We start from the raw sequence: 18590 nt of genomic DNA, 5'->3' as shown, positions 1-18590 counted from the left end.
AGTGCCAACAAGCATCCAGTGAATATCATTCATACAGCCCCAGAGACCATATTCTCATAGTATATCCCTGAACTGGTCAGCATGGAGTGCTATGACAACTAACCTTGCCTCGCAGCCTTGATATTAACAGGCTGAAATCCTCCGTTTAGCGCCGAGGAGTCGATAATGTCTGACTCGAAGTCACGGTGATTCTTGCGATAGATGAAGAGGGCCACAGCCACAGAAATAGCCAGGCACACAATCACGGCGATGACGATCCCGACGTAGAGAGCAACATCGTCCGAGTCGGGAGCAGCTAGGGGGAGAGAGGCCAGGAACCTTAAAGCAACGCGCTCCTCACAGGGACTTTTGAGAAAATACATTCTTATTATTCTCGTTTCCTGCAGATATTTACTACCTTTTTATAGGTTAATTTAAAACCCATTTCTAAAGCTATATAACAGGTCTATGCCCTTTTGATGGGAAACGATCTTTGATTTCTCTCTGACTCGTGTTCTATCTTTGTACCTATCTGCTTGTTCATCTATCTAGTACCCAGGCACTGAACTACTAAGCACAACACGTTACAGAGTTAGTCTTGTGAAGCAAATTAAATCCATGAAATAAATTAGTACATCTTAGTCACACAGTATCATAGTATTAGCATTTAGTGGTTCATCTGACACCAAAGATCATGCTGTGGGGTTGCAAACTTTGGAATCCTTATTTTTTAATGAAGGGAAAAAAAAAAAAAAAAAAAAAGTTCAGTTTCAGAGAATGCCTGAAATACCGGAATGTATATTTGAGTTTGGTTTTTCTGACCTATAATGTGTCAAGCCATTTTCCCTTACACCTATTTTCCTTTAAAAAAATCCAGGAAAGCAGAGAATCAACCTCTAAATTCTCATCACTGGCATTAACACATACATATTTGGATAAAAGCCGAAGCAAGCACAAGAAATAATGTGCTAATTTACCAAAAGGAACCCAGATTTATTATAGCTGTCTTGTGAGAAAATGGCTATGATATTTCTACTAGCTGCTTATACAGTATCTTCAGCACTAATTCCAGGCTAATCTCTAGCATCATTATCCACTAGACATTTTTTTTTCCACAAGGACTGAGTACATGATCAAAATCTGGTGTGTTTCTATACAGTGAAGAGTCCCAATAGCAAAGATAGCATAATGAAAAAAAAATGCAAAAACAAATCAGACCTTTTTAGTACCCTATTTCTGTTAATTTAAAACATGTGAATCATTCTTATTTATTTATTTGCTCCTCACCTTTTAGCCATTGAAGCCAGGCTGCCCTGCAGCCACATAAGTGAGAGCTGGCAGATTTTGAAAAAGACTGATCAAACTTCATCAGCCTCTGCCTATCAGGTTTTCAATTCACCAGCCTCAAAAAAGCAGGATTCTTATCCCCAGCAGTTCATGAAGCACTTCTCTGAGTTCCAGCTCAATGGAAAGTTATCTCTCTACCACGTTTCTCCTGATTGCTAAGGAAATGCTAACAAGAGAGATGGTTCATTCTCTCCAGTTTCTGTCTTTGAGGCAGTATCTTCTCCCATTTTCCTTGGGCATAAGGGCTTTTATCATCCTGTGTCAACCCACTGAGAGTGAAACACTGCTACCTCTGTCAAGCAGGCAGCTTGCCACTTACTCTGCCCAATCGGTCCCTCTTTGCCTAGTCACACAGAGCTGGTGTAACACTAAAGCTTGACCCGTGGAACAATATCACATTAGCATCCAGGAACATAAAATGAAACATTAAACTTACAAGAAAATCCATATTCATTCTGGGTTCTCTGTTCGGTTGAAATAGGATAAATGAAACCTTAAAAAGAAAGAAATTAAACAAAAATGGGAACAAAATCAAATTAATGAGAAGAACAAAAAAAGGAAGCATGAAAAATGGTTTAATTAAAAAAAGAAGGAAAAGAAACTGATGGCACTTTAAAATTCTGATACAGCACAGAATTATGATTTTGCATCCCCTGTCTCCTTCAGAGCCTTACTAAGAATTAATAAGTAGGCAGATTGAATTTCTAAGCCAAAATCGGTCTCGAGTCACTAACTTTGGAGTGCTTAAAGTCTTTCTTTTATTGAGCATAAACTCTAATGGATCTAATTTATTTCAGACATCAAGGGTCATTAGCATACGGAAAGTCTTTTTTCCCTATCCCTGCCATATGCTTTAATTCCCAGGACATGTTCAGTGAGGCTCTAAACAGTTTTTTTATTTAATTATAGTAGCTTGCTGTTGATCTAATAGAGCTAAAGGAGACCTGTCGTCACTGGTCAGAGGTTAAATACCCATTTGCTGAGCAGAGTCCATGCAGAAAGCCCTCTTTCTGGATTTCCTTGGAATTATTTTATCCTGTCTTTAATACATGACCAATGGGAATTCCTCAGGGAGAAAAGAATTTGTCAGCAAACAGGAAACTGAGTGGTTTCTCTTTGAAATTATTAAAAAATCAATAAGGCACCCGGGGTCATAACATTATTTATTTGAAATCTTTGCAAGCCCCTGTATATCGACAAAATGATAACACAATTTACGGTTATATTTCGGAACGGATAAATAAGAGAGATTGCTTCTCTCGCCTTTTCTTTCTGCAGCTCACACAGCATGGCACACCGGGGCTGCTTAGCTTGTACAAGAGTCCGACAGGCTCGTTAACCATCTCCCAGCTGCTCTCCATCCACTCTGGGAACAAGGGAAATGCTGCAAATCCCACCCTGCTGCAAAGGGAAATGGATAAACCCAAAGTAAGCAAGGGGGTTGCTCTCAGGGAGGGGGTTGGGGTGGGAGGCAGAGGGTACCCCTCTCTCTCTCTCCCTTCCCTCCAGTATTTTTGCAGGGAATTTACTGCTCTTTCCATCTCCCCCATGTTTTGCATTGCGCTGAGAGATGCTCGCACGGCCCTGGCCTCCTGCAGATGAAACAAAACTGGAAAATGGACTCCTGGTGCGTGCCTAATGCACAAGACCACATTAGAGGCAAACCAGAGCAATAATCCCCAGCTCCCAGAAATGCTGAGATTGGGTGCTCAGCATATGTTGTGCTTTATATATCTCTTCCTGCTTGGCTGCACTGCTTGCTAATGAAGATACAGCCTATCCCGATTGCAGGTATAGACATAATTCCCCCCAAAGTTTCCAGACATCACATAAATGCTACCTTGTCTGAAATATCAGAGCAAGAAGAGCTGCTTTTTGATGGTGATGTTTTTTTTCTGAGGCATTATGGGACAGACTATACTGCCTGTAATATCTATTTAAAACTTTATTTCACAGCAATGATTCCAGCCTTACAATTGCTTTTAGAAATATTATGGTCTTACACTCATTTATTTGGTTCGTTGAGGCAAGCTCACCTATGTGTACTCTCAGCATGCTCTCTCAATCTTTTGTAATAACTGCTTCCCACTTCTTCCAGTGCGCTCAGGGCATTGCCCATAAAAAGTCAGGCAAGCAACTTCGGAGGGCTTGAGTGAATGCTCAGCAAGTCTGGGTGCGAATTTACAGCACACTGGTTGTTCCCCGCTTACTCCCCAGGTGAATGCTGAGGCCCATATTTAGTCAACCTAAATTCCAGCTATAACAGTATGGACAGTATTTCCTATGTCTAGATGTCTCTGAGGGCCAGGAGACAGCTAGCAGGAAATACAAGGCACAAGGGCAAGTCTGAATTTAGGCTGGCTGCAACTCCAAATGCTTTCATGCCCGAACCCACCAGGAAATCTTTGCGGTTCCTGTGCCCCATAGCATATTTTTGGGGGAGATGGCACGGGGCAGAACATGTCTCCTGGCTCTGCATCACCTGCAGAGCTTGAGCTCACCCATGCAGAGCCTGAAAGGCTATTCCCCTGTCCTGCTGCTGCTGTTCAGCTGGCAAATTTTGCAATTGTGGTTGTGCATCGTTCCTGCTGCATGCGAAGCAATCTGATAGCTGCCACTCAGAGGGCACAAAGAGCAGCACTGCCTGGATTAGCTGCAGCATTACTGAAAATGTTGTCTGTTCCTGGGACAATGGAAATCCAAGTTCAGGTCTTCAAACAATGAGAAAGGACATTTTCATTAGATAACAATGCAAACCTGTTGGGATTAGTACCTAAAAGAATTTGCAAACTCTTCATAGACCCTGTTGCCACAAATACTTACTTGTATCTTACAATTTTGCATAGATTCCCATACAGATAACTGCAGAGACCAGTCTTGCAGCTGCATGTGAGTGATACCAATTCCTTCAACAGAAATGCTTTGTGTAAGTATTCAAAGGCACATCTATTAAGAAAGGGAGGAAAAGGCCAGGATATTGCTTTCTGCTTCCATTAGCCTCACAAACTGACATTTGTGTGCCACTAACTGAACTGAGCACCCAATTCCCACCACCTCTTTCTATGCAAACAGGCTGGCTTGCACAGCTGTCTGTGAGGACACATTTTCAGCCTGAAAAACTCCTGTTCTGCGTAGAAGGACAGCATGGATGAGGTGGAAGGGTTATGGGCATGAGATGCCATGCTGAGCATTTGAGTCATGGATGTGTCAATTTTTTGTCAAGGACCAACAGTCACGACTGACCGTGCTGGCTGTAGGTAAATAGGTGACTAACCATGCTGGAGACCGGGCAGTGCCAGGTGTAAAAAGTCCTTGTTGAGGTGATGGCACTACACAAGATGGGCGGTGGAGGACACACGACCCCACTTGCTCAGAGTGCATGGACAGGCTCCCCTGGCTGAAACAAGAGGAAACCTTACCTCGGGTTGACATCCAGGCTGGATGAATCGCTGAACAGCATGCCAAATGCCACCTCCATTTGTACTTGCAAATTAAACACATTTGTCGGAGATGACTCAAAGAAGGCAACTATAGATACCCTCTGCCATTTGGGCAGGAGCTTTCAGAATAAAACTATTTTTAAACACTCCATTGTCATGAAAGAGCTGTTCCAAAGGGAAGCGGGCATCGCAGCAGCAGCATGGCTTGTGGCCATGCATAGCTGCAGTGGCTGTGCAGGGGTTTGGGCTATGGCCATGCTCCTGGCGCTAGAGCACAGGCATTGCCTTACAAAGTTGGCTTTCACACTGGTCCCTCTGACTACACCTTCAAACAATGAGAAAGGACATTTTCATCAGATAACAATGCAAACCTGTTGGGATTAGTACCTGAATAATAAAGAATGATTCCCCATCTCTCTTCAAAGAGAAAAAAAAAGCAATTTTTCCTCTTTTTTCTTTTATTTATTTTTTTTCTTTTTCCTCCCTGTATCAACAGCACTGCTTGGCAAATGCCTGAGGGACTTCTACAAGGATCATCAAATTTTTTAACAAGGGTGAATTTAGAAAGGTGCTGTTGGATTTGACTCTAGGAAGGCTGCTGAGGCTGCTGACTCACATGCAGAGCAGCTGGCTTCACAGTGAGCTACTTGCTTTGAGAAAAGTAATTTAAGCTTCTTCCTACAGCTTGCTGGGAAATGTACATTTTCAAAGGGGCTTTTGATGTTTTGTTGTATAACTTGCTGCTGGACGAGTGAAATAGTAATAATCATACTTTACACTTGCATAGCCCCTTCTGTTTGAGGATCTCAGGGGCTTACCAAAAGTGGGTATTTATTTCCCTCATTTTACAAGTACCTGACCTTATGTCATACCTGGAGAATCAGTGGGAGGCTTGGACTATGCACAGAAATTGCACCCCTGTAATTGCACATTAAATACATTCATGAAAAAGCCTTTAATTAAGTTGATGTTTCTCCATGAGTTCTGCTTTATATTCCACTTTAAGCTTGTAAATACATTTTTTGTCCCTGTGGAAGTGCTTCTATTAAGTGTTAAAGGTGGGCTTTTTTAACTAAAGTAATTACACTAGCACAAATGCTTTGTACAAATCCAGATATATTATTACAGAGATGTATTATGTTGGCATTGGCTATTCTCTTTCTATAAAGAACATCTACAGCAATTTTAGCACCTTTATATTGATGTAACACACTGAGAAAATTGGAGAAGGGTGAAAGTGTCAGAGGTCAGAGTGTACTGGAAAGATAAACCAGTTCAACTTTGATACATAGAAAGGACTTCAGCAGGCTTTTTATCAATTTGGTTTAACTCAATTTCAGCATCAGCCACACTTGCCCTGATTTGGGGAATTGTATCCAATTAACTAAATATTTTTTGAAGCTCATTTAATTAGTTCTGTGCAGTTTGTGAGCACAGATGACCCCTAAGTGTTGGAAGTTCAGCCTGAGCATTCTGGTCCCAGATGTCGTGCCCTGACCTTTTGGAAACCCATTTGTGCCAATAACCACAGGAGAGTCAATGGCACATCGCGGGACTAAATGGCCTTCAGGCTATCTGAATGTGTGAGATCATCTGGCTTAGGTGGTTAGCTTTGACAAGCAGAACATCCCTTTCTACAGCAAGAATTCATCTACTGCAATTTGTGCTGGGAGAAGTAGATAACTCTTCTGCCAAGGGAGGGGGTAGTAATGAAGCACTTGGGAGTGGAGAACCTCAGACCTATGAAAGATAATTGGGCAGATATTATGGTGCTGCTTCCTGTGAGGCTGAAATTGAAGCAGAGTGTCACCAAATAGTCACCAAAACAACTTTTCTAAATGCTTTCCTTCCCTGACCTGGAGAAGTATATACCTCGCAAAATATTAATGGGCATATATGCATGATGCTCGAACTGGGAACTCAGCACCATGACCATGGGCATTCCAGAATCCTGTGTTTGATTTTACCTGGAAAGTTCTTGGCCTGGGAACTGGCTTATTTTAAAGACAACTTTCCTCCCTGTGGTGTAAAACAACATACCATGGCTTCTTGCAGAGGGAACTTTGTAACAGGCTCACCTTTTTGGTCCTTAGATTTTGCTAGCTTTCCCATTATGCTGGATTTGTATTAATGGTTATCTGTTTTAGAGAAAATGTATCAGATTATGAAAAAAAAGAAAAAAGAAAAAAGAAAAAATCATTTTCCATTTTTCCCATGTATTTTCTCCAGCTGCCTCTGTCACTACTTTCTCTCTTCCCTGCAGGTAAGTATGTCAGATGGTGGAGTAGCTGAAGGTGATCTTTCTGAGCACGTTGATACTAGGGCTTATCCAGTTTTGGTCATATTTACAAAAATATTTACAATTATCCTACCAAGAAATTGCTTTATGCCATTAGCTGCTGAGGTTACAGCTAATGATACATATTTTGAAGCTGTATCAAGGTCAGTGAGAGTCTGAGACGTGCACTTTCATTTAATAAAGTGAAGATTGCATAAAGCACACCATAACTGCTTGTTTCTTTAATGCATAATATTTTAATCTGGCACCACTTGCTTTTAATCTATAAATGCTCTTTACTTTATCCTCTACACAACTTCAAAAGGAGCTGAGGTCACATAATTACTTGGTCCTTTTGAAAGCCTAGCCACATGATGTGTCTCCACACCATCCTGTTGCAATGAACTCGTCAGGTTGAGCATAATATACAGTAACAGCACTTTTTCCCCTTTTGGTTCCAAAGCCAAAGCCCTTAAATTGCATATAAGAAAAGAAGAGGGCACTCAATTCAACTGCTGACTTTCTTTCTCCCGTTTGGTGGGTTTATCCAGTGTAGCAACAGCGAGGTTGAATAAGCTTTGGTGGCAACAGGCTCTGCACCACAGAACCGTGACAGATGAACACAAAATAATTACTTAAATGTAGAGGCCTAAAACTGGACAGGAGCAGTTCTTAGATGATTTAAAGTAGGCCCGTGGAACACACGTTGTGACATGAGTTCAGTGGAACAGCCCTTTGCTGGGCTGTACCATGTACATACGGATATACATATGTCGGGTGAGTTCCAATATTTAATAACTCAAAGCCAGCAAGGAGGTCATTTTTCACATACCAGTCCAAACAAGATCTATCTGATTGCTTCTGTTCTTAATTCTCATTATGAGGTCGTTCAGTGCTAAGTCAGTATCTTTCTCTTTCCCCGGGCTCCAGTGGCTCAGAATTGCTTGCTGAGTTTCTTCATTACTTTTAGAGCAAATTCTAGGTGATAAATACGGTGTACAAATGCTCAAAGCTTTCAAAAGAGATGATGTTAACTCAGATGCACTGCAACTGTATAGGTCTCCATATAGTCCCTATGATGGCCAAGAAGTTAGGAGAAGGAATTTAGGAGACTTTACTCGACATGAAGGAGTTTTGAATTGCTCCTTGCAGGTCCCACTGTCCATAGACTGCAACTGCATGAACTGCCAGCTGTTCCTTTTCTATATGGGTGCAGAGTTAAGGGTACAAAAGTAATCCTACAGTAAACCCCTTATTCTTACTGTTTAGGGCTAAGCATTCATGGACACTTAACATGTTGCTAATACAGATTTATTACGGAAGAAGTATTAACAATAATCTTTGGATTGTAATAGCTGTTGTTTCTCTCCCCTGCTATTTCCCAGAAACTCCAGCACATAACCAAGAAAATGTCATATCTAATTATCTAATATCTTATTTATGGTGGTTAAAAAGGAAAAGAAAAGAAAGAAAAAAAAAAAGAAAAAGAAAAAAAAAACAAACAACAACAATGAAGTCCCCAGAGCTGCAAAAAACTCTCAGACAGAATGTGCACAGCTTCTTCCTATATTTGCTATCTAAAGAAAGACCTTCGTGTCTGCAGTTAATGATGCTGAAGGTCAGATATGATATCAGGCATCCTGGAGATAATGCACAGTAATTTATTTTCCTTCTAAAGGACTAATTATTGGCATGTTCAGGGTGGGCTAATAAACAAGGAGCTTGAGGTTTTGTAACTGATTATTTACTCGGGTGTAATCTCAGATCTTTCCTGAGTGTGTAGGTTAACTGGGGAGTCTCTCCCGTTTCTGTCCTTGAACGGGAGTGCATGATATTCTATAATTAAGATTGAAACTATGTTTTAATTTTAAATTAGATTCCTGACATTTTGCTAATATTGTTAGAAAGGTCTTGCCTTAGTTTAAACATGCATGCCATGTATATGGAGGTAGGGGAAGATTGAAGAGTAGGATAACTTGTTGCTAAAATTTGATGTGGATTAGAACAGGCAATTCTGACGTTACACAATCTTTTACAGTTAAGGACTTTGACCTTTTGACTAAATCTTATGTCAGTCTTTAATATCCTAGGACCATGGAACCTTAACATTGGGTTTGTTATGGATGTTTGACAGCAAAAGTAAACACTTGTCTAGCACCGCAATTTGCTAGATTGTGTATTTGCAAATTCCACAATTGCAATGGCTGAATAGACTTCCTGGGGTTTGCTTTGTTTTGCAATTGTAGCTGGCCAAGAGCAAATGGGTTACAGGGAGAGCTGAAATAAGGACACAGAGTGGCACTGAAGAAGGGGTGCATGGCAAACAGTGTGGTGAAGGAAGGGACAGCTGGAAGGCATCTTGAAGAGCGGGATCAAAACTGTTGTGCCTGATGGAAAAAAGGCTTGTGGAGAGCAGGCGTCATCCAAATGGATGTTCAATGGTGTACCAAAACCCTTGGTAGGTCTGTAAGCTCACAGCTAAGGTAACTTGTATTCTCTGGCTTTCTGGCTTATTTCCCAAACTATAGAAACTTCTTTCCGTACCGTGAGGTTTCATTTAAGTATGCTGCCAATGTTTTTGTTAGTCCTTTAAGTTGCATACAGATTTAGAAACAGAGAGCTCTGAGTTTTACTCCTGATCCTGTCACTGACTCTCACTGACTCCCTGATGAGCCTTGGGCTGCTTGTGTAACCTCACACCTGACACCCTGCCAGGAATGCAAAAATCATCACATCTACACATCTTTGTACACAGTGAGGAAAATATAAACACTGATTACAGTCACTGTATTTTTTTTTTTTCCATGATGAAGTTAATGTATCAGGTAGACTTTATTATAAGCTTGCATTTTTCTTACAAGAAGGAGTATGGGAAGAATAAAAGAAAAAAAAAAAAACACAACAGGGAAATAAGGATGAAATTATGGGTGGATGAGGTTTGGATTTTTCTCTTTTCTACACAGCTATAATATTCTTGAATTAGTCAAGATTTTTCAAAACAGACTAGAGATCTTAGAGCACTTGCCTTACATTAAAATTAATGGGGAGGGGGCTGTTTCTGAAGTGACTAGGGTAAGAAACAGTGATTTTGGTGTCCTGGCTTCTGCTTGTGGCTCTGCACTTCTGTTTTCTCTCAAAGCTTTTATCTGCTTTGAGCAGAAGCTTTTCTAGGCAGGAACTCTCACTAGGCAGTTGCAGAGGGCCCACCAGAGTGTGGACACTTCTCAGCTAGGGATTTCTCATGTTGCTACAGTAAAAATAAATACGAGTTTTAAGTCTGAGATGTGTGCATAAACTCCCTTGGCTGCTACACCATTACATAGTAGTTGGGTTAAAAATAGAACAACACATCTCTTTATTAATATCAAATAACAATGTTGAAGAAAACTTCCCCTAGGAACACACGAGATTATTTGAATGAATGGAACTACCCCTGCAAGGGCTCAGCACAATGGGCCAGGTGGATATATCATTATGCTGACAGACTGAACATATTATAAGTTCCCTCTTGACCCACATGCTCTTAATAAAAGGTTTTATTTCATTCCTCTGCACACACAGGCTTCTGTTGCAATCTCCCTTGAGAGAGCTTTGCTTACCTCCCGGAGCCTGAAAAACATTCCCCTGCTCTTTGCACACTAATCTGCTCTGGAGGACCAGAGGTCCTCATCAAACCACTCTGCTCTGTAATTCTTCGCTGAATGCCTGCTTTCAAAACAAGCCAAAAAGGGAAACGAATGCTTATCCCATCAGAAGGTTCTGGCATGTTAAATTAAACAAGCAGGGCATGTGCAGAATATATATGTTTCAGGAAGAAAGAGATGTTAATATCAGGTTAACCTTGCTTTCTACTTAAAACTTGTGTATAAACAACGCAAGACTGGAAAATGGCAGTAGTTAACCATTTAGCACACCAGCAGGAGAAATTGCATCTTCTTCACATGCTTAAGTCAGTATCGTTGTAAGAGGAACCCTACCCTGCCTTTCAGACAAAGATTACAAAGGATCTGGCAACTATAGAAGTAACATATCAATTCACTCTCGACTAGTAGGCAGCCTTTTTTAACGTGAAATGTTAAAGAAAGGTCTGATAATAGCATCTTTGCCATGCTAGAGCTGCCTTTTCTCGAGTGGTGTACCCAACTCTTAGATTGCCCATACTGACAGGTGAAGATGTTTTGAATCTTTTCTTCCATTCTTTAAGTGATAGTAGCCAGCCTCAATCTTTTCATGCTAATTTATTTAAATCCAAAGGAAAAGCCCACGTCGGATCTGATTACACTTGACCAGTGGAAATTTCCTTTTAGCCCTATTAAATGATGGGTTTGTACTTCGTATTATGAGATGGTATAAAGTGAAGAGTTTTTACTACACAGAGCGACAGCACTATTTACAGAACTATATATTCTATAGTCCTCAAGCGGCATGTGCTTCTTCAGTATTACCTTGCTGCTGTAAGACAGCTAACGCTGGTTTGAAAGAAAATTGAAAGCACAGCTTAGCCAGCCTTTTACAAAAAGCCATAGCAGTTTGTGAATGCTGAGAGCGAGCTGAGGAAGGGACACTGGTTATCTCCTGACCATGCTGGGGCCAGCTTGTCCATCAGAGGCATGACTTCAGAAAAGACATGCTTTACTAGAACGGACAAGCACCGTGCTCATGTCTACAGGCTTTCTGAACTTATTTATTTGGGACAGGGAGAAAAGAGACCTGAACACTGTCACTTCAGATCCTCGGCAGAGATGATGTAGGTGACATGCTCTGAGCATGGACATGCCTGATACAGCAGCTAATATGTTTGATCTTAGCCAATGTGATCCCCAGAAGGGAACTGTTTGTGCTGAAATGCAAGCCAGCCATGCAGTGCTTGCTTGCTTGGTGTCTGCACAGAACACCCACAAAAGTCATTAAGCAGGATGAGGAGAGGGCTAATTGCAGCAATCCAGCATATAGAGATCCCCTGTGAGAAGCAGTGTGTGCCTTTAAAAGTGTTGCTCATTGCACCAAAGTCTTTACCGCAGTTCTCAGACTTCAAATGGAAAATAATGCAACTATGGAGGCAATAATGCAACTAGTGTGGGTGGTAACCAGCCAATTCTTCCTACACCTACAACATATTTTGTTCCAGAAGATCGTACTAATGCTATTAAGGGAAGTACAAAATTGTTATAATGGGACCTGCTAGGCAATATTGTGTATTTGGAAACTTAAAATAGTAATGACCGCCCTAAATTTTCACTAGAGCTGTTTTTCTTCCTCAGTTCAGCCTTCTGCCTCTCTGCAGGCTCTCTAGTTTAATGACTGTTCATCCTTTCATGTTAACAGAAAAATACTAACTACTGAATAAGGGAGTGTATGTGTGTACTAGCAAGATCATTAGTCTGAATAAATGTGACAGCAGAGTTGCACGAGAAATGCCACAGTTAGTGGTAAGCACAAACCGAGGCTTTGGGTGTAAAATACTGTAATTACAAGGGATGGAGAAAGGTCCACAGTTTTTATCCCCACAGAAATCGATAGTGGTGCAGACTGCTGCTCTTTGCTGGAGCAGGGGCAGTCTGATGAAAGAGCTTATTGATTTATCCAGCTGATGCTACCGTAGTGAATAATAGACTGGAAAAGAAAAGGCTTGCAAATCAGACTCATTCAGCCCAATGTTTTCCAGGATATCTTTTATATACAGCTATATAGAGATATATGTTCACAAGTGAGTTTTTGTCAAAGCAACAGCCTAGTGGTAAGAGAGGGCATCTACTAATTCTTTGATCCCAGCTACATCTTCACAGCGTGAGAGCTAACCTTCAAGCTGGCACTAAATTCTGACACTGATGAGGAAGCACCAGGGCACCTAGGGGCAGGATTTGGCCATGGGGCAGGTCAGCTGCCAGCCAGCACAGCTCCTGGAGGGCTATGGCCACAGAGGGCAGGTGGCCGTGGCACGACATGCAACTTGTGCCATGAGGAACCCACCAGCAAGAAGGGCTTGAAGTCTGCGGTGGAGCCAGAGATCCCCAGGCTGGGGGAGATACCAGCTCCAGGACAGCCCTCACCAGCCTCAGATAATGTGGAAAGATATGTGGTGTTTTAGGAATGAAAAGAGTTCTGTGTTCACTCTTAGCTTAGCAGGCAGATCTGCTATGAATCCAGACCCACACCAGCAAAAATGTAAAGTGGTCAGAATGGCTTTGCATAAACTGCAAGGGAGAATGAAAGTAAGAAAGAAAGAAAGAGAGGGAATGGTAGGCATGCTGCCATAAAGTACAGCATATCAATCTTCTCAGCAGTGATGGATCAGGGAGCAGGACTGTAAGTTTTACAGGTGTATGAAGCCCCACGAGTATAAAGACACCATTAAAACACTGCCATTAAATTCCAACACTGAAAGATGATCACAGCCCCTGGAGCCAAGCGGGTCAATATGTGACTGTATATTTTTCATTACCATTTTTTATATACATACATATGAAGCAGAATAAGATTCACAATAGCCTCACCCTCTCTCCCACTGAAGATCTCTGCTTTATACTCAGCATCCACTTCCACAAATAAAATGCAATATACCATCAACAGATAAATGAGATCCCTACAGGGCTTTTATTCTGCCGTACCATTATATCTATTCTTCCACCAGATTTCTGCTTAAATGGCTCTCTTTATGCACATACACAAAGATGACATACACCTGTCTAAATATAAACTGATAGTAAAGAGCTCTTCTGTAGAGGGGATGTATCTTTTCTTCCTAATTTACCATAATGACTTATTCATACCACTGGAGCTAGGGGGTACGTTAGCTTCCCCGCTATAAAAGTCACAAAGGTGTTTTATAATAAGATGTGGCTGGATTTTTATTTTTTTCCTTATCTTTAGAAATAAAACGAGAGGAGCTCTGAATCTTTCTATCTTCCCCGTAAAAACAAACATCGAAGAATTATAGTTTTTTTATGCTGTTGACATTGACTACTAGTTTTTAACATGATGAAGGTGTTTGTGCAAGCCACAGTGGAAAAGTGTTTTTTGGACATCTGGAAACCTCAGGGCAAAATGCTGTGACATGGGCCAGAGATTGCCACCAGGACAGTAGCACCTACACAGCAGTTATTCAAGAAGTAAACCTATTGAGTAGCTAATGGTGTCACTTTGTTGACATTTTGACTGTTTCAGTCACAAGTAACCTGTCGGAGAGCATAAAAATTCTCGACTTCTTTTTCATGAAAAAAATCAAAGCATTTTATGATCTGGACACATAGATACTGGATGGTGACAAGCACAACTCTGTGCAATGAAGAGCTGAGGCTCAACAGAGAAGGAGGAAGTGCAGGGAGACAGGATGACTGTTCAGGAGAGAGGTTATTGTGTTTAGGTTATTTTGCTAACAAAATGCTAAAGGAAGTTTCAGAGCACCAGCAGAAAGGAGTGTCTTCATGTTTAAGATGGGATGGGAAAGACAGAAAAGACTAATTCTTTGTAAACAAATATCAGAATCACAGTACAGGCTCCAAGGGAAGACTTCAAGGAAAAGATTCTCCTCCACAGGCTCACAGATCTTGTGTGCCACACTTGAATATCTGACTTTGAGGAAGGGAAAAGCATTTTCTTGCAGAGTGATCAACTTTTATTGCAGATATTGCTAGCCAGTATGGGCTCTTGGCAAGTTTGTGTGTGACAGGTGGGGAAGAACAGCACAAAGAGCTTTCCTGTATTTTTCCACTTAAGCATCTCTTCATGGGCCAAGGACAAACGAGGTTCAGAAGAGAACAGTTTATGACTTGCAGCTATAAAGTAGGGAACAAAAAGAGATCATAAGCACCATTCTTGTTAAAGTCTTGGGTTTATAATGCAGGAGCTGAAATGGTTACATAGACTGCTTCCCTTTGTGGTCAAGGTGTGCGTGTAACTTTTTCTGCCATTTGTGTGCCATCTTTTCCCTAGATCTTATCTCACAGTGAGTGACAGAGCTCTGCACTTCCCCAGGACAAACAACACCTGGGCAGCACAGTTATGCAGCATCACAAGTGGGTTGTTGCTGTCTGTTTTGAGCCACATCACCGATAGTACTATTAATCTCCTAATAACAGGATGACACTCCCTTCTGGCTCGGCAGCTCCAGCTAGCAGGAGACATTTTATAACAGAACACCTAGCAGGTTTTTCCACAGCCATGTCTTTCCCAGACCCTGGAGCCGGCATGGCAGCACTTACCCTGCATGCAGAGCCCATCCGTGCAGTTCTTGGACTGCAGCACCAGCCCCTCGCAGTCCTTCCCCCCGTTCTTCGGCGCCGGGGCCGTGCACTCCCTCCGGCGCCAGTGGGTGCACTCCGTGCCACACGTGGACCACTTGCTCCAGGATGTCCACTTGCCATCCACTGAGACAAGGAAAGGATACGAGGCGTTAGGGGGATACGCCAAACTACAGCTTTCGGCCATTCCATCAGTGCAGGAGGACCCTAAGTCATACCAATGCCCGACCCAGAATGGAGCCAGCTTGTATTTTTACAAGCCCCAGGCCCATTTCTGCTCTTTTCCCTCCCTTTTTAGAAACTTGTCAGCAGTTTATCTGCACTCAGAGTGTATGAGAAGACAAACATCAAGTTGGCAATCTGTGATTTTTTTTTAAATGTTTAACACAGAGGTTAAAATTAAACTTGGCCAGAAGTTCTCTGCTAGGAACATATTTAATGTTAAATATTTTATTTATATTAAAAGAAATATCTAAAGGCACTGATATATTTCACATGAGTAAAATCAGGAATACATTTAGCACCTTTCTAAATCCTGCAGTCGATTTTCAAAAGCAAAAAGTGAAATAGCCAAAGAACTAATTATGAAATTATTTCAGTGATGGAGCCTGAGCCAGGAGTCTATCACCTGGAATAAGAACCAGCAAGGAAATTTCTGCTCTTTTCAGCTGTTCTCAGCCACCAAGACCCAAGGTTGGATAGCCAAGCTTCAAAAGCTGAAGATGACCTTATTCAAACAGTAATGCCATTGGTTTCAGTGGGGCTGCTGACACAGGAGGGCACTGGATGATAGGACAGATGGTAGGACATGGTCATGGAAAAGCCACCAACTACCTCGTGTCCCCTGAAGCAATTTTGTATTTTTTAGATGTTTACATTTAAATCCCTTTTAAGGGCATGGACATAGATCTCTTTCTAGTATAAATGTATTTGGATTTGAAGTCAGGTAAATAAGCCCCAAATTTGGCATCTGCAGCCAGATGTCTCTCAAATGGTCCACTTGCTGTGGCAGCTGGACTGAACAGACATTACAAATATATTTACATCACAGTCACTTTCTGTACTCAAATTTCAGTCCTCTTCCAGAGCTTTCAACCTTTATCTCTCACAGTCTGAAACTCTGAATGTTCTCCAAATCCCCTGAATTACCAGGGCTGAGACAACATTGCAAGCTGCATGCAAAAGTGGGACCGAATCCCCTGCTGCTCGATGTAATGTGCTCACTATTTTATCTACTTACATAACATAATTTCATACTCATTTATTGAAATGTTGGATTTATTAATAAAGAGAAGGAGGCTTTTCTAACTAGCAATCTTCTCCTGGATTGACTGCTTTAAAATATATATATATATATATACATATCTAGGGATAAGTTCTGTTCATACTGAACCTGGACACAGGGTGGTGCAAGCTATTTTCTGAACGCTTTGGCCCTCGCAGAAGGCACCGCCGTTGAGTGGGGCAGGGTTGGTGCATGTCCTGGTGCGCTTCTGAAAGCCTCTCCCGCATCGGCTGTTGCACACTGACCACTCCGTCCACGTAGACCAGCCACCGTTCACTGAAAAGCAAGAGGCAAGAGTGTGACAGCACATGAAATCCATCTGGGAAATAACCCGCACTGCAGCTCATTCTTGGATGTACCCATCATCTGTGCACACTGACACACCTGTGTTTTGAACAGGCAGAGAAGGAACTGATTATTTCCTTCTCCTTCCTTTCTAGGGGGTGATTTCAGGATGTCAGGGCAACTTAACTCACCCCTCTGTAGAAATAGCTGGTGCATATGAATGTCCCAGCACCGCTTTGACAGATATTTAAGATGCTCAGAGTGAACTTAGACTTTGAACTTTATTTTGGGGCTTTGGGAAGATGTTTTATCTTTGGGAAGAAATTTAAGCTGACTTTCTTTTCCACCCAATTCAGTTTCTGGATGGATGGATGCTGAGACCTGGATGGATGGATGGACGGGGAGCCGTGCTGCTCTATTTAATAATGCCATCATCAGGGTATGGGTAACATACCGACTGTCCAGATTCCCCAGCCCCCAAATGTCTGCGCAATAACACAAGCCTTAAGCAGCTCTAGTAGCAAAAACCGTACAAATGACTGCTCCCCTACATGTGTCTCTTGACTTCACTGTTCAAAAAAAATACTGTATGTGAATGAGGAAGAGTTGCAGCATGCTTATATATCTCTCTATTTCTGCATTCATCACAGTTACAAAACGCAGTGCTATTGCAAGGTCCATCCTTTAATATCACAAACACTGCTAATCAACTCAATTCAGCTGGTTTTCTATAAAAACTGAACTAAAAGGCCCTCATTGTAACTTCAGGGAAGCAACTGCTCACAATTAAATCTAACTGCTACCCTGAATATGAAATGAATATTAGGGATAATCATAGGGATTTCTTCCTACTTGTCTATCCTATAATTAAGCTGATTGTAAGGAACACCAGGACAGTCAGCTGGCGCACTGTCAGAGCAGGTTTTGTTCTGCTGGATACCCCAGCTTGGGAGGCATCGTGGCAATAATTTTGTGGGGGCTATGGCTCAGGCTGGTGGGGCAGAGCAAGGCTGGAGGAGACACCAGGAAAGCATCTGGTCCAGCCCCTCCCCAGCCAAAGCAGGGCCAACCTCAACACTAGATCGGGGCTGTGGAGGCAGATATAGAATAATGCTAACTGATGCTTCGTGCTCCCTTGATGCTTATTTTTAAGCCAGATTGTGTGACTATGAACTGCAGCCCCAGAGTGCTTTCCTAATTTGCCCTTAGACATCAGAGTATGATTTGGTAACAGAAAGAAAAAAAAAAAAAAAGTAGATTTAAAGAGGCATAAGAAGATGGGTGATTCTGCTGAGCTCTGACACTCTTACCAGTACCTGGAAGCACAAACTTCCTTTTGGTTTTACTCTTATTTCTGAAAAACATCACCAAGAAAATGAAATGCACTGGTAGAAAGCAATGTCTCGGATGCTCATGCTGGAGGAAATGCCCCCGTTCGCTGTATCAAGCTGGCATGTGTTATGGCAAGGGGAGTGCCTGCTCTCTCTTCAATGAGACAACCAGTGTTTGTGTAGGTGCCCGTTCCTCCCTTAACACTGTCCTCTGTCACCAATAAGCAAAGCCTTTAGGCCTGTCCTGAGTGTTTCCAGTACTGAGGTATGACTGCAGCCCCTGCATATGGCTGCAAGTCCCCAGGCAGCCCAGGAGGACAGGTCTGGTCACAGACTGCAGTAAGAGTTACACACAGGCATCTTGCATCTCTAGGAGTGTCCCTCCTGAGCATCTACCCTCATGCA

General features: G+C 42.0%; 1 protein-coding gene across 2 annotated transcripts in view; it reads right to left on the bottom strand.

The window, feature by feature from the left end:
* Positions 1-18590, bottom strand: part of UNC5C (unc-5 netrin receptor C) — a 239866-nt gene that overhangs the window by 24165 nt on the left and 197111 nt on the right. The window contains exons 6-9 of one of the 2 annotated variants that reach the window (XM_035324370.1): positions 16678-16845; positions 15246-15410; positions 1763-1819; positions 104-295 (exon numbers count right to left, since the gene is read on the bottom strand). In XM_035324370.1, coding sequence (XP_035180261.1) covers positions 104-295; positions 1763-1819; positions 15246-15410; positions 16678-16845 — 582 coding nt within the window. The remainder of the gene's footprint in view (positions 1-103; positions 296-1762; positions 1820-15245; positions 15411-16677; positions 16846-18590) is intronic. The other variant, XM_035324371.1, reaches the window with a different exon arrangement.

This window comes from Oxyura jamaicensis, chromosome 4 (assembly GCF_011077185.1).
Source record: "Oxyura jamaicensis isolate SHBP4307 breed ruddy duck chromosome 4, BPBGC_Ojam_1.0, whole genome shotgun sequence".
Taxonomy (NCBI): Eukaryota; Metazoa; Chordata; class Aves; order Anseriformes; family Anatidae; genus Oxyura; species Oxyura jamaicensis.
This window is presented reverse-complemented; position numbering and strand designations above follow the sequence as displayed.